At 45.7% G+C, this 15,826-nt stretch overlaps 1 protein-coding gene across 1 annotated transcript; it reads right to left on the bottom strand.

The window, feature by feature from the left end:
* Positions 1-1,390: 1,390 nt before the first annotated feature.
* LOC119363339 (transcription factor MYB41-like) lies at positions 1,391-3,058 on the bottom strand. Its single transcript, XM_037628680.1, has 3 exons — positions 2,759-3,058; positions 2,506-2,635; positions 1,391-2,398 (listed from the first exon to the last, which is right to left on the bottom strand). Exons 1-3 carry the CDS (start codon positions 2,889-2,891, stop codon positions 1,618-1,620), a joined length of 1,044 nt encoding a protein of 347 aa, XP_037484577.1. The 5' UTR covers positions 2,892-3,058; the 3' UTR covers positions 1,391-1,617.
* Positions 3,059-15,826: the final 12,768 nt, after the last annotated feature.

Raw genomic sequence — 15,826 nt, 5'->3', positions numbered from 1 at the left:
TTGACCGACAATGGTCATTAAGGCCTTTATATAGTTTTGTCGTCTTCGGTAGCAAGACATCTATTTATGGAGTGGCGTTACAACACGATCTTTTGCTGTTACAGGGAGCATATCTCTTGATCACATAAATAATGTGAATCCTCCGAGTTCCTACATTAGCACGATTGGATGCGGGCATGTCGGTCTCTAGACATCCTCTAGTAGACTCGTTATGTCACACCACGCTCGCAGGGTAGAGTTCCGTTACTCACGATAATAAGATGACATGTGTGAGCTAGTTGCCACCAGTCAGCTCCCCGCCCCGCTCCCTCTTGCTTCCTCGTCCTCCTTCTCATCATCCCTTCCGTCCAGTTGTCCTTCCTTCTCCTCCTTCCCTTTCTTTCTCTTTCCCGACAGATCATACATCTCCATGTTCTCTTTTTTCACGCGCCGAGATCAACAACTCTGATTACATTGTGCTATAAGATCTCATATCCAACGCATGTTCGTTCATCAAGTTTGTTGTTGAATAATGAGCTCGACGGACAGTGGCTCCATTTGAGCAAACATATTATGCGCACATAATTACATAATGCATTTGAAGACAAGGTCATGGCCTCATTAATCTAATGGTTTTTCCGGTTAAGACCTTAAATAACGTACGGAAATAATGATATGTCATGCGTATAACTAAGAATGCATGCATACATTGAGTTGCTTTGGAGTGTATGTACGTACACCACACACATTGGCCTTGAAGATGTACTACCTAGGCTCATGCAGCCTTGTACGAGTTGTATGTGTTAAACCTGACCATACCCACCAAACAAGACGGTTATATCAAACTATACAACTAGAACATATAGTATTACGAAGAATGTAAACTTTGATGAAGCTCACTAATTGATCCATTACCATAGATTTCTCTTTGACTTACAGAAAAACAAATACATGTGGTCAATCGGGTAACTGTTGGTCGCTCATCGATCAGACGGAGCAGGCAGCAGCAATCATTAAGTTGCACACCAACTCCAGTCTATTTTCCCAACGATTTAAGAATAATTGCTTGTCATGTGACCATGAGTGACTTGACAGTTACTTGTGTCCTTATTCTAGTTGGTTTTTCTCCCTCCCTTTGATTTCTTCCTTTATACTTATAATATTATATTCTCAGTGGTACAGTAACCAATGAAATAAAAGAGGCAGCAAAATTAAATTAAAGAAATCTAATGAACAAGAACAAACAGACAATAAAAGTAGCATTCTAAGAAAAGCAACCGGAGTGACCCTATTTTTCTTCACTGGAGACAAAGCATATGATGCAAGTGAGAGGGACAGCAGCCGCCTCAACCAATCATATGAAGCCACCTTTGCCACGATTCCCCACACTGACATGCACCACACACACCAATGAATTAAAGATCGAAATAAGAATAAAAGGAAAAACAAAAGTGGAGTTTCTAACAGTGTCCAGTGACCATGAACTGGATAAAAATGGTACAATCCTGTACAAAAAAGGCTCTCGTACGTGATCATCATGCATGTTTTGCCCCTTCTCGGTCGGTAGTACGTGATGAACTGTTCGACTTAGTTTCCACATGCATGCAGATGCAGGTGGAACCCGTACTTGTATTTTCACTACATGTAGTCGCTCACATCCAGGAGATCGGACAGGTGCATGTCGAACAGCCCGTCGGCGTCGGCGATGAGGGCGTCAATATTGCTCGCGTTGGCGCAGAACGCTGTCGTTGAAGCCAAGTTCACACGCCCCGCGGGGCTCGATGACGGCGTGGATACGCCGGAGCCGACGTTGCAGTTGTTGTTGTTGTTGCTACTTGTGACCGGGCTGCTCCACTGCAGGTTCGACGTGTCTGACGCCATCTGCATCAGCCCCGGCACGTAGTCGAGCTGGTTGTCGTAGCCCGGGAGCTGCCCGTAGTCAGAGGCCACCATGTGATCTTGGTGTAGTTGCTGCGCGGGGTTCGCGTGAACCAGGCCCGGCATTTGGCACGCCGAGCTGGGCTGCAAGAACATGTCTGCGGCCGTGGCATGTTGCGGCGGCGCCTGAGATACCTGCTGCGCCATCTGCGCCTGGATCAGCCAAGGGAGGAGCATGTGCTGTTCGGTCGTAGGCTGCGAGGAGGTTGTGGTCGGGGCGGAGAGGAGGGTGGAGGCGAGGCGGAGGAGGTCCGGGTAGTTGGCGAGCGGCTCGAGGGCGCGGAGCGTGTCGAGGTCGGCCTGCGTGGGGTAGTAGGCGGCGGGCTTGAGGAGCGAGGAGAGGTCGAGGAGGTCGAGGCGCGGCGCGTGGGTGACGGGGTCGATGCCCATGCGGAGGAGGCGCTTGCGGATGTGCGTGTTCCAGTAGTTCTTGATCTCGTTGTCCGTCCGTCCGGGCAGCCTCGCCGCAATGGCTGACCACCTGAGCAATCATGCAAAAGAAACATCAAAACCAAACTCGCCAGGAAACCGTACGCCTAGCTGCTGTTGATGTTAACTGAGTGCATATATACTGTAGTTGGTTCTTACTTGTTGCCGAGGATGCTGTGGAGCTGGATGATGGTCTCCTCCTCCTCGAAGGAGAAGCGGCCGCGCTTGATGTCCGGCCGGAGGTAGTTGGTCCACCGCAGCCGGCAGCTCTTCCCGCACCGCTCCAGGTCTGCACACAGACAGACGCAACACAACTGATTAATTATCTATCTATCCATCACCTTTGTTTGTGTGGGATCGATCGGTGGATAACTTGCTAGAGCAAGCAGCTGCATGAGTCCGAGTCGCTTACCGGCATTCTTGGGGAGGGTGCGCCAGTTGCCCTGGCCGTGCTTCTTGATGTAGGCGACGAGCTTCTCGTCCTCCTCCTGCGTCCACGGCCCCTTCTTCAGCCCGGTCCTGTCGCAGCACGGCGCGCGCCCCATCAACCTACCCTCGCGCTCGCGCAGATGGTACACAGCAACTGTAGAGACGGATTGGGCGATGGAGCGAGCAGGAAAAGGCTCAGTTTGTCTCGCAGCCGCTGTAGAGGACGGAGAGGACGGAGCTAGCTAGCTAGGAGATCGAGTGTGAAAACTGAAAACCGGGCGGATGGAGGTAGAGGACGGGAGACGAAGGTGTGTGGGGGCGATGGAAAGGCTTATAAAGGGCGCGAGGGCGACGGGCTGGGGGTGGCGGTCCAAGTCAACAGGATTCGGTGCCGGCCTTTGTTTATCGCGGCCGCGACGTGGCTCTCCTGCCGGCTGCGTCTCGTCTCGTCTCAGGGCCACGCCCACGGCCACGGCCGGAAAGCGTCTCGTCCGTTGGATGAGGATGAAAGGGGTAAAAAAGGTCGCGACCGGAAGACAAAAAACGCACGCGGGGCGGGACGCCACCCCCCAAAGTAGCCAGGCAGATCCCACGGCACGCGCTGGCGTGCCACCCCGACTATCCCATCGTCGCAGGCAAAGCTAGCCAGTAGTAGCCTCGTGGAACATTGTCTTGTGTTTTGACTAGGATAATCACATGTGTCGATCCTTGCGGAGTAGAGTGTGCTTCCTTTTGCCAGTTCCATCAGGAACATGCCATTTTTACCGATGGTGGTAGAATCTAGTAGACTCCATCAGGCTGAGCGTACTAGGAAACAAAACGCAATGATGGAGTGCAAAACAGTCAACTGTACTGTATTTTACTTTTACTACTACTATAAACCAAGGATCTACGTAGTAGTGGGTAAATTTTCTTGGCGGGCGAAACATCCAATCCAATCTATCGATATTTGACTCGTGTTTCGCCACTCCCCGTCGGCTAGCTGGCGTTGACGAACGCCGCTGCCCTGCCCTGCCTTGTGGCGCCCGCCCTCCTGCGCCACCTCGCCCCGCTGACGGAACGCAGCGCCGGGGACGGACGGCCCAGACTCGTGCCGGCCCGGCCAACTCTATCTATCTCTAGCGAGCGCGCCCTCGTGGTGGAGGAACTGCACGGACACTGCTGCATCTAACATATAAACAACGCTAGCCTACCCGCCGTTCTAGCGCCATTGCGCTCGCGCAGCGTTTTCCACCCCACGATGAGTTTACCGTACGCGTTTTTATCTTGCTGGCATATGGTCGTCCGTCTGTTCATTTTCACGCCACGAGCTAAGTTGAAGCTGAATGACAAGTGGGCTCGTTCGCCTGTGGGGGCCAGGGATCACATGGTGGGCTGTTGAAGGGCTGTGTAGCCTAAAATCGTGTCCGCTGTGAAAACCTAGCCCAATCCCCTCCTGCCCTCGAGTCCCGCGAGGCCGCAGCCCTCGTCCCATCTTGCCGCCTCGCCTCTTCTCTGCCCCGGTTCTCCTGGCGCCGACACCCCTTCCTTCCTCCTTTCCCGCCCCTGTCGCGAGCCCCTCCTCTCTGTGCCGCCGACCGTCGCGGCGACGCAGAGCAAGGCGCCAAGCCGCGGGAGCTCGCCGTGCGCGTGGAGCTCATCCACCAGCGAGGGCCCCTGCACCAGCGACAACACCGCCAGATGCCACACAACATCACCCACGCCTCCTTGTCCCGCTGGCCTCCGCGACGGTCGGCGACGCGGAGCAGGGCACCGAGCCGCGGGAGCTCGCCATGCGCGTGTAACTCGTCCACCACCGAGGGCCCCCGCACCAGCGACAACACCGACGCCCACGCCTCTCTTCCTTGGTTCATTCTCACCTCCATCAGGCAGGTGAGCTCCTACTTTCTCTCTCGGCCTCCCCTCAATTTTGTGCTTGTGTTTTTTTCCCCTTGTGGGCTATGGCTACTACTTGTGCTACTGGTTATACATGAGTTCAGTGCTGCTGGTTCTGCTGTTGCAATGTTTGGCTGCTGCTTGCCCTGCTGCCATGTGCTACTACCTGATGTTGGTTGCTTTGTTATTTGGTTATTTATTTGTGAACTAAAAACTCTTCCCAGGATGCAACTATTGAAGAGAAGGCTATGAGCCAAGGAGAAGTGATGATGAATATGGTGTAAGTACCTGCTGTTCATAGCACTTGAGGGAAAGGACACCCAGAATAAGAGGGAAAGACCACTACATGACTAGGTGAGCTTCATTTTGAGTTTTTCATTTAAGAAGTGATGAAGGTTATTTCATATGTATGATTAATAGAAAGTTGGTAGTTACCTTTCTGTTATTTACTCAAATGACTGTACTTAGAATTACCTTCAGACTTTACTCCATCTTGGTTTATTTTCCATCTCCAATTGGATTAATGGTTTGCAGCCCAAGACCAATGTTTTATGGTTTTCTTATTCCTGATTTAGTTGTATATTTGATTTGTATGTGTGTGATCTATTATTGCAAGAGCTGATTATATATGGTGAGCTGCCTCACACCATCATTTGGTCTCTGTAGCATTTGAGTCGGCAAAGTTGCTGTAGTCGCATAATCCATCTAATTCTTGACAAGTCATCCGTTTCTCTGAATGTGTTGTATATGTGCTGGACTTTTCTGCATATCACTGTACGTACTAGACATCGATGCAGTTTTTGGACAGTACATTTGAACCGCTGATTTGGCCTCGCTTAAAAAATAATAAGCAAGAAACTTCGCAAGGCAAAGCCTCTCCTTTTATTTCACTAGATTCCACTCATTGCGCCCCTGGTGCAAGGCATGAATGAAGAGAAGTTCTGTTTGAGTATTATCACCATACATTCGTAGCAGCAATGCCATATATAATCATGCTTTGAGTGTTTTGCCTTGCGATGTTCAGCTTGTTCTTGTTTCTTAATTTCGTTGTCAGCTTGCCTTGTTAAGCTCTATGGCAGGTGGGAGGATCATTCAGTCGACCAAGTGCAATTTGATGGTAATATAAAAACTGAGATTATGAAAGCATCTTTTGTGCATGTATGGTAGGCAGACTTAGTGGTGTAGTATCTTTCAGAATCATTGCTAGGTTAATGATGTTGCAGGTTTTGCTTTGACAGATCCCTCGTTTCTTAGCACCGGCAGGACTATGGTGACAGGGAGCATCAGCAACTGCAATTAATCCATTTGTGCATGGAATTGGGATAACAAGAAGGTAAATGGCTTGCATGATCCCTTTTTTTTGAATGTTTGGTGTCCACTCTCTGCGTCAAACTTAGCGTCAAATAAGCAGATCCTAGCTGCAGATGGGGAGGTATAGAATGCTTGTCTATAAGCCCAATTAAACTGTTTGCCCATGTGAGATTGTGTAATTTTACTCTCTGCTGCTTGCGCACCATGGACCTGGAAGTACTGGATCCTGTATATTGCTGCAGAAATTTGATACTCTCTTTTTTGTCAAGGTTGAGAAATACTTAAGAAAGCTTAGTACTATTTGATGGTTGTAAGCATGAAGTTGCAGTAATTAATATAGGAAGGAATATACTTCAAACTTTACTCGGGGCTATGTTGATTATCTGGCTACATCTTTGGAAAATATTGCTAAATATCCTACTTCCATTGGCATATATGTTCCCTCTCTGGCTGATTTATGTAAAAAGTAAATCATTTATGTGGTTCATGGTTTCCCGATGTACTAATGTAAATCAAGCATATTTTTCCTCCTCCTGCAATTCTCTTATTCAGAAATTTTGTACGATACATATTTTGAATACAACGCTTTCTTTAGGAAAGAAAACCCTGCTCTACAGCTGCCCGTCAATTCCATATCAGTTGACAGGCAATCACCGCGCCTCTATGTCGCTGCTATGAGTTTTCTTATTCAGAATTTTGTAGGATACATATTTTAAATACAATGTTTTTTAGGAAAGAAAGCACTGCTCTTATAACTGTCTGTCAACTCCATATCCGTTGACAACTGATCACCGCGCCCTTCTGATGATCGCCGCGCATCTTCGTCGCTACTGTGAGCCTGATCAGCGATTCAAACATTTCGGTGAACTCCTCATCTACTTTGTCGCCTCCTGCATGATTTCAGCATTCTCAATCTTTGCTTGCCTTGTTGAGCTTCTCCTAATCTTTCTTTCCCTCTTCCTCCTGATCTATTTCTCTCCCACTGCCCCTCTTCGTTCCCAAACCAGTGGCTATATGTGGGTGGAAATCTGCACTCTTTGCTCTCTTATGCCATCTTTGCATTGCTTATTCATGTTTGGACAACTACCTTCTAATTTATCATGTGAGTATCCTTTCTTTGCAGATGAAGATATCATATATTTATTATAGTTTTCTCCAATCAGTTTGACACCATTGTTGTGATTGACCGCAGATTCAGAAATTTGGAGATCATCTTTTTCATGCTATCCGTGAAGGTGAGACTTCAGGAGAAGTAAAACGGCACATACACAGAAAATTCCAAGTCCCTGATGAGGAATTCTAGGTGATCTTATTAGTTTCTTTAATAGATGTGATCATAAAACTACCATGCTTCTTTCCATATGCTAATAAAGTAGATGCAAATATTGGAACCAACATGGATCTCGTGATCAATTGGTTTTGATGTGTTGAGCCGAGGGTAGTTCACATACAATACTACACTCTCAAATTTGATTAGTAATTTTCTCAACGAATAAATAAAGTCACTGTTGTCATAAAACGATCATTGGTGATGCAATCATGGTAGACCTTATAGAAGGGCTTGTGAAGTATTGCTTGAGCTACAGCCACATATGCTAACTTAGTATAAGAATACAGAATGTAGCGATTCATCGATTTTACATTTCCTTTTGAAAATAATTATTTTCTAGGGGGAAGTTCTTTGGACGTTTTATCCCTGTTCTGTTTTGTATCCTTTTTTTTCTCTGTTTTTACCCTGGGATATTTGTGCATTGATCTTCAGTTATTTCTCTATTTTTTCCATGAGCTACCCTGACAAAATATTCCTCCGGATGCCAACGGTGGCTTTTGTTCATTTGAGTTATTTGATAGATGCTCCATTTGAAATTAGAAATAATAAATTGATAGACTAGAAGTTGCCGCACGCCGGTCGTCGTCCTCTGTCCTCTATATATGGCTGCAAAGCATCCATGGGTTTGCTATCGGCCTCGTCCAGTTGTCCAGGCCCTTGCCCTTTGTCCAAGCTGGCCTTCCAAGGTATGCACGGCGTCATGGGAAAGGTCGAGCATCAGCATGGATGGTGTCTCGTGACTCAGCCCTGCCCCTTCTCTTCATCCACTCGCCCTTCTTTGGGACACAACGGATAGTGTTGAGTGATCAGTACCAATGGCTCCTTTTCTTTGCGCTTTTTTCTCTCATGCTTGTAGTAATACTAATTAGGGGATTGTGACTATGTTTTTCATATATTGCCATATTATTTTTGCCACACTTGCCTAACTTGAGTTGCTCAAATTGCTAGCCACACTTTGGCTTGCCTAAGGGAATCTTGCCACACTTTTTGTGTCTATAATATGTGGGTTCACTTCTCATAAAAAAAATATTGCCTTAGACGTGGCTAGAACCAAACACCCACCTAACTTGGTCAAATTTGCCTAAGGTGAGGTGTGGCAAAGTGTGGCAAGATGTGGCTAGAAACCAAACAGCCCCTTAGTCACTTACCCTGAATATTTTATCTCTTTGTATGCAATTCGTAGTTTCACACACTAAACTAGACTATTTTGTCATGTTTTCTTCAGGTTCCTATGTAGGTTGTTCCTTGCAAGGGCACAACATCGTCAATTCTGGTGGTGGTTAGACAATTTGCTATCATGAGGTTTGTCTTCTTAACAAGGTATACATTTTCCCCGATTTTTACTCCAATCGGTTTCAGTCAGGCAAATCATGATAACCCTCTTCTTAAAGCAAAAAATGATATAGCTCTCTTCACATGTTTTGGTGATCTCATTTTTCCTTTCATTTTTTGCTTTAAGAAAAGGGTTATCATGATGACATGTTCCATATACTCTAATGTGATAAAAGAATGGGTTTTTAATATTGTATTGTTTTTTAGAAGACCATATATATTACCAGATTATATTGATGAGGTACAGAGAACATACATATGTATAACCTTGAAAATTCCTTTGTGTGTGCTATGCTATGCCTGAGGCTTACAACTATCCATTTGGAATTCCTAGAGTGCACAACAAATGCTTATTCAGTACTAATGGAAGATTTTGTATATGTTTAGCAGTTCAATGTTTTCAGGATTAGAAGCTTTTTTAATAACTTATCTGAAATTTGTAGCTCAATAGGTTACCCATGTATGTAGGTGTATTTAAGTCTTTCGTAGAACAAGATTATTGATATATCTCCCAAAAAATCTTTTCCTTTACTTGGAACCAAATTGTTCATTAGCAATTGTTATTTGGGCACTATTTTATACAAGATGCAGCTTAGTGTGCACTGAAACAGTACCCACAGAGTTTGGCACAATTGGTAAAAGATTACTGCTGATGAACCGCAAACTGTTACAAAGAACATGTGATGCATGTAAGCATGCTCTCGCAAGTTCGTCTTTGTTCGGCTCTTTTCGGGTACGGAAGCTTCACTCACTAATTATCAACTGGTATGACATTCTTCTCTATGCTCCATTTCATCCCGGAGAGGCTTTGTAAGGCAATTGCATATTGTCTTGTGTAAATAATATTAATTCCATATTTCTTTAGGGAGGTCAACTGAAGATAAGAGCTTCAAAAGTTTGGCAAAATTCCTTGACCCAAAGTGAAATTAGATTTGTACATTGTCTCGGATATGAGTTGAAGCTTGCAACAACATATATAGTTAATTTTTACAGCTTCCGCTTCTACAATTAATTTTAGAGCTTATGCAGCTATGATCAGTATTTTCACCGAAACTTTTACAGTCTGAAGGAGAAATCCTCTTGTGGGGCTTAGCAGAAGCTGCTTTTTCTCAGTACTTGACATACTACGTATGATTCCTTTTATTATTAATAACAATAATACTACTATATGTGTTTACTAAAATTTCGCATGCTAAAGACTCTTATGTTTTCACCATCACCATTTGATTGTTTCGATATTTAAATTGCAGCACTTGTTAACTCTTTATAATTGAAAAGGGGTCCCTAAATGTAGCGTGTACCTATGAAAAATTTGGACAACATGAACATGTGAGGATTCTGTTTTGCATTCGGTTGGCCTTCTAAAGAAGATTTAGGGAGGCAGTATGTCTCAGGTATTTATGGCAAATGTTCGTTACACTTTATTCTTTCGAGTAGGAATTAGCCTTTTCTCTCTCTTTAACAGAGTACATTACTTTGGAAATTTTCAATTGTTGCCTGCTGTCCATGCACAAATTAGGTACTCTTATATTACTTCTGAGCTTCTACACAAGTGCCTACAGATTTACTTGATTTATTAGATCATACAAACTACTACAAAGTATACTGCAGAATATTTGTTCTCCACTAACAGCAACACCTTCCGTTAAAAAGGGAATTATTTCATTATTGGAGGCTTTCATGTACATATTATTGGCAGCTCATTGGCGGTTTGGATTTCTATATCAATGATGCCTCCTGAACATTAGTTGCATTTTCAGTTTCAGCCTGTCTACGGGTACTATGTAGAGCTCATGCTTCGTTGATTCATCTCCCTGCTGCTACTGATGGTGCCCAAGGGGTGGTCCAGTCTAGAGGACATGTATTTCTCCTCGCTTTTGAAATTTTAGAACTGAATCAAATTTTCATCAGTAGACAAGCTGAGTTTATAGTATATAAATTATGAGAGGATCATGCCTTCTCCTTTCAATATGAATTCCCTTCGTGCAATTGCCCCAGACCTAAATTATGAGAGGATTATGGAGGCGATGAAGAAGTAAATTATAAGAAGCTGAGTTTATAGTTGTACAACGCACTGTGGAGGCATGGTCTTTCTCAGGATGACTAACAAGGATGATCGGCAAGTGTTTGTTTGCCAAAGTTATGGCGGTTTGAAAAAAGTCGATGGTGCATTGCTGTGGATCTCAAGATGGCTATGTGTTTATATTTTGCATAATCACTCTGAAGGCCATGCTTTATATTTTCTCTGAAATTTGCTCTTGAAGAATCATGTATCTATGTTAGATCCGGTAAGAAAAGGCGGCTTCCAAACAGAGGATGCGTGAGTGTTGACCACATTTGATTTTTGACTTGGGTGTCTAAATATTCTCACAATACTTGACTCCCTCTCGCCCCTTGCGCCATTTGGCGCAGAGTCATCTCTTCCCTGCTCCCACGGCCACGGGCCATGCCATGGCAGCAGCAGGAGGGGCCAGGCCAGCACCAGCGATAAACTGGCAAGGCGACAGAGGCCCGCGTGCAGCTTTCCTTTTAATTCCTGTGCATGGGCCTGCACCCGCACCGCCTTCGCGCCGTACGTCCTCGCTACCTGCCATGCCGCCCGGCCACATGACAGTCTACTCTCGCCCCGCCGTGGTCCGTAACGAAAGAAGATCTGACTAAAGGAGGCGCGCCACGCGCATGTGTTCCAAATCGAATTCGGGACGCTCTCGCTCGGGTGCCTCGTGTGTGTATGTGTTGGAGTCGACGTCGACCGAGATCTATCTGCGGATCATGTAGATCCCGACGTGGACACAATTTTTTTCTTTTACCTTTTTCGCTCGTTTTTAGATTTGTCCTGTAAAACGTTCGATGGATTTCCCCACGTACGTCGTGTGCCGGGGCGACCGTGTGGCGGACAACGGGACAGGTACGCAGGTGTGCACAGGTGTGCCACCTGCTGATGTGGTGTGCCGCAAAAAAAGGCTCGATGGGTGTTCGTCACAAGGACTCGTCTGCTCTTTTTTTTTTGAGGGGGGATTGCGACTCGTACTTCGTGTCCCTCCACAACCAGCAGGCGCGGTTTCTTGGCTGATATTACTAGTTAATATGTAAAGTGAAAACAAATGTCAAAAAAGTTTGCCCAAGCAAAGCAGAGTGTGTGTAAAGCAAAAATGAAAGTGACATCAAGCCAGGAAAATGCAACCACGGAGAGAATATCATATTTTTACTACCTTGTTGTACGGATGCAATCCACGAGTGAACCAAGCCTGAACTATTGATGTCGCAAGTGAAGGCTTACTAGTTACTCTGGAGTAGTGTAGTACACACACTATATATGCATATGTCCTGAATTCCTAATACTAACAAAAGGATTACTACTATAAGAAGCCGGTTAAATCAACCGCAAAAAAGAAGATCCTGGTTAACTGGGTGAAAGTGAGACATACTTGGCATTTATCATCGTCTTTTTCTCTCGATAAAGGATGCTTTTATTATCTCAAATGTCTTAGTTCCACGAATCACACAAAACTCACTTGGTACTCCATTAAGCTCTCTCTTCGGTAGGGACGCGTGTCTCCCAACAGAGCTTGTAGTGTCCATGTCAATTGACCTTTTAGACATCACAATAATTGCTCGACACGGCCGGCACACATCAAGCCACTCGTACATGCGAGTACAACACCAGGAGAGCACGCTTGAATGAAGTTTTTGACAGTCTTACGTTTTCTTCCAGCACTGAGCATTAATTGGCTGATTTATAATTAATGTACAAATTAAGATGACGCGAAACAAGTTAGTAGCGCAGACGAAACCAACGGGCAGGTTTAATTTAGCTGATGAGCACATATAGCTACAAATAGAAGGTTAAGAGAAGAGACGAAACGAAAGCCAAAGTGTGTAGCTTACGTCAAAGTAAACAATGCACAAATATCTCATCCACTCCCATCAAACGCGCAACGACTAAAACAGTCAATGCCCTATAGAATGCTTGCTTGCTTGCGGTTAATACTAGAAGTAATGTAAGATCGATTAATAATTAATTCTGTTGCCCAACTACAAACCTGTACCGCTACCCCCTGATTAGCCAGCTCTCCAAACTAAGGCGCCCATCTTAATTAGTTTAAGCAAGGGGTAACCAAGTCCAAATTAGGCAAAGCGATTAGTATGCAGGTCGCTCCACTAACGGTACGGATTCACACAGCAAAGTTATATTTTTCGGAGGTAGTAGCCTCTCCGTTTCCAAATGCAAACATCATTTACGTATGTCATGAAAATAACCCCACGTCCAATAGAACAGTGCTATTTCGGACTAGTTGGCCGACCGTCCTTCCCAGACTTAATTGGGGAGCATGGGCATGCATGCATGCAATCAAAGGTCTACATGCAATCACTGTTTCAGTTAAGAGTACATGCTTGCATCTAACCCCTTTTTTACCACCACGTACTACTACTAGTAGTGCTCAATTAATTGAGCATGCGTGATGAGCTCAATTGTACTACACGTGCCAATCGACTGGTCTGACGAAACCGGAGGAAAAAATTACTACCGAGAGATGAATAGACTAGCGTGCAGACGTAACGACGACAGCGCCTCGCCGTGTGAGCGCACCGTGCACACCTGTGAAGTGCCAGCGAGCAATGCTTGCGGATGCTTCCGGGGATCGACCGGAGTACTTTAACCCGTGTCCGTACACGGATCGCTATTAGCACTAGGAAAAAAAATAGTGATAAAAGTACTGCCAGTGAGATCACATTCTCGCGCAGCTTCCACTGGCGACCGCAGCGCAGATAGTGGTACGTACGCATGGCGTATGTATAAGCATACGTGTACTACCATATATAAGCAGCCTACCTAGCTAGGTACAGTAGCTAGCTAGTAGAGTAGATTTGTAGCAAGACTTGACCGGTCGTCGTATTAGTAGTTAAGACGGACAAGCCGGACATGCATGTTACACCATTTGTTAATCCGCGATCAGATACACTGATACTACATACGTACAACATGGCGTATACTACAATTTACCCACCTACCTAGCTACTTAATCAGGAAGCGTTGGAGTAGACAGAGATAACCTAGCCAGCTAACTAGATTTGGTAGTAGCTTAACTCTAATTAATCAGCACATAAGCTGCATACGCCTCCATGTCTCTCGCCATGGAGACACCGGCCCTTTTCCACGCACTACTCAAAACAAATCCCCAGCAGTTTTCAAGCGAGCCAACACACGCCCTCAGATTAACAACCATTAACCCGCCCGCATGAAGCTCTTAAGTATTCCCCTAATACCTGATCGGGGGCTCACGTGGCGCGAGATGAGGATTCCATGGCGTATCCCCTGCCCGAAACGGAGCTCCGCTTACGTCGCTCCGTTTGACGGGCAGAGGGTTGCTGCGAGTGCGAGTAACGCGACGCACACACGCGCCTACGTGTCCCCCGGCCTCCAATAGTCTAGGCGCTACGGCGTCCTTCTCTATACGCTCGCGCGCAATAGTTAATTCGCGGTTGGGTGATCCGGGAGATCTCCGTGAGGTCACCCCGGTCTCGCCTGCTTCATCCTAACATTGACGTTTATCCTATTCAAATCCCTCTCATAATTGTGTATTAGTATTAGCCAGGGCCCTGTGGATTTGATTGTTTAGAGGCAACAAAGGAATGGATTGGAAGAGCAAACCGCGCGTCAGATACTGTAGATTAATGCAGAGCTGGCTGGCCAAGGCAACTCTGACTTTGTCTTGCTGCACTTTACGCGGATGTGATCGCGTTTTCTACTCCGGAAATGGTTGATTAGCACCTGTGAACACGGATCAGAGATCGCCACGTTGGAGCGCCATCAGATCGACCAAGGTAAAAGTAAAATAGTCCATAAACTAGCTGCTGTACGCATCGGCCAATTGATCTTTACCTCCATCGTTTGTAGTATATATATAGAACATGCATGCATAGTTAAGTGTATTATCAGAACCTGATTCTGCTAGAACATTCACTTGGTGATCAGGCATGAATATGATTGAGAGGTTAGTTAATTGTAATAGCTGTGACGATCTCCTATACTATTTTTTTTTCTTCTCTTGGGCATCTGCGAGTCTGTGATCACTGTTCATGCGTGCGCTCCGTATAAAACTATAGTATTTGCATGGGGGTCGAGGTACGTACATACGTGGATCCATGGATGAGGTGTCAACAAACTGTCAACTCAACATACAAACTGGCGCCTCTGTTGCATCACTCCCAGCTGCTCCATATAAATATTTGTCACTGCCCAGGATGAGGCGCCCGTGGCTGTGGTTGCGTTTGGTTGTGACCTGGATCGCCTCCGCCTGTAGTTAGCAAGAGTAGATGGGCGGGAAACATTGTTATTTCATGTCATGGCCCATGCATATCGTACTTGCTCCCTGGATGCATATGGCCTGGAAACGGCAAGCAGGACATTTAATTTTCTAGGGGTGTATCTTTCTTATGCGACATTATTGTCATCTGGATGCGGCAAGTTGGTGGCATAAAAACAGCTAGCGCACTTGGTTCCGTATATGCCTTGGACCTTGGTCGATTCAGCATATGGGTCAGAGCATCAGAGGACAATTCATGATGGAGTGCAGTTTGTGGCTAGAAAGAGAAGGAGAGAAATTAATGTTCAGATGTCTGACTGAAAGGACGTGCTGAGGAGTATATAAATCGGAATTATTCAGAACATTTGGTACCTGTTTTCGGCTGTTCATACGCAGCTGTTCATATGTAGTAGTAGGATTACATTGGTTGGCCGTTCCGACGCTAGCTCATGCTCATGCAAGCACTGTTTTTTGGAGAAGAAAGAGCTCATGCTTAGTGTCCAATACGCACCGCTTGTTCTTCATTAAGCATTATAACAACAGTTTCCTTGATGTTTTTTCTGGTGTTAAGTGCGAGATGCAATTTCTGTTGCGTATCTCAATCTTTGTCGAAAAAAGTTGCGTATCTCAATACGCGAAACTTGCGCCGACAATGCTCGATCTCGGACGCCAGCGCAAATAGTAGTTCACCAGCACATACACTTGAGAGCATTTGGCACTTGATCTCTTGGGCAAGAACGGCATTGGCTCGTTCCATACACTTTCACGACATCTGAAGTCCAACCACTTGTACACTTGTCATTTCCCGTGGTCAATCAGGCGGGGTTTGCCGGAATGGCTGACTCTTGGCAAGCTAGCATGGGCGGTTCCTGCTGCAAGCGACAGGCAGCATTTC

This window comes from Triticum dicoccoides, chromosome 2B (assembly GCF_002162155.2).
Source record: "Triticum dicoccoides isolate Atlit2015 ecotype Zavitan chromosome 2B, WEW_v2.0, whole genome shotgun sequence".
NCBI classification, from domain to species: domain Eukaryota; kingdom Viridiplantae; phylum Streptophyta; class Magnoliopsida; order Poales; family Poaceae; genus Triticum; species Triticum dicoccoides.
This window is presented reverse-complemented; position numbering and strand designations above follow the sequence as displayed.

Excerpts from the sequence above, each read along its gene's own strand:
- LOC119363339 (XM_037628680.1), bottom strand. The coding sequence starts at position 2,891 with ATGGGGCGCGCGCCGTGCTGCGACAGGACCGGGCTGAAGAAGGGGCCG. Across the intron at positions 2,636-2,758 it reads CACCCTCCCCAAGAATGCCG|ACCTGGAGCGGTGCGGGAAG; the intron begins GTAAGCGACTCG and ends GTCTGTGTGCAG. Across the intron at positions 2,399-2,505 it reads CACAGCATCCTCGGCAACAA|GTGGTCAGCCATTGCGGCGA; the intron begins GTAAGAACCAAC and ends ATGATTGCTCAG.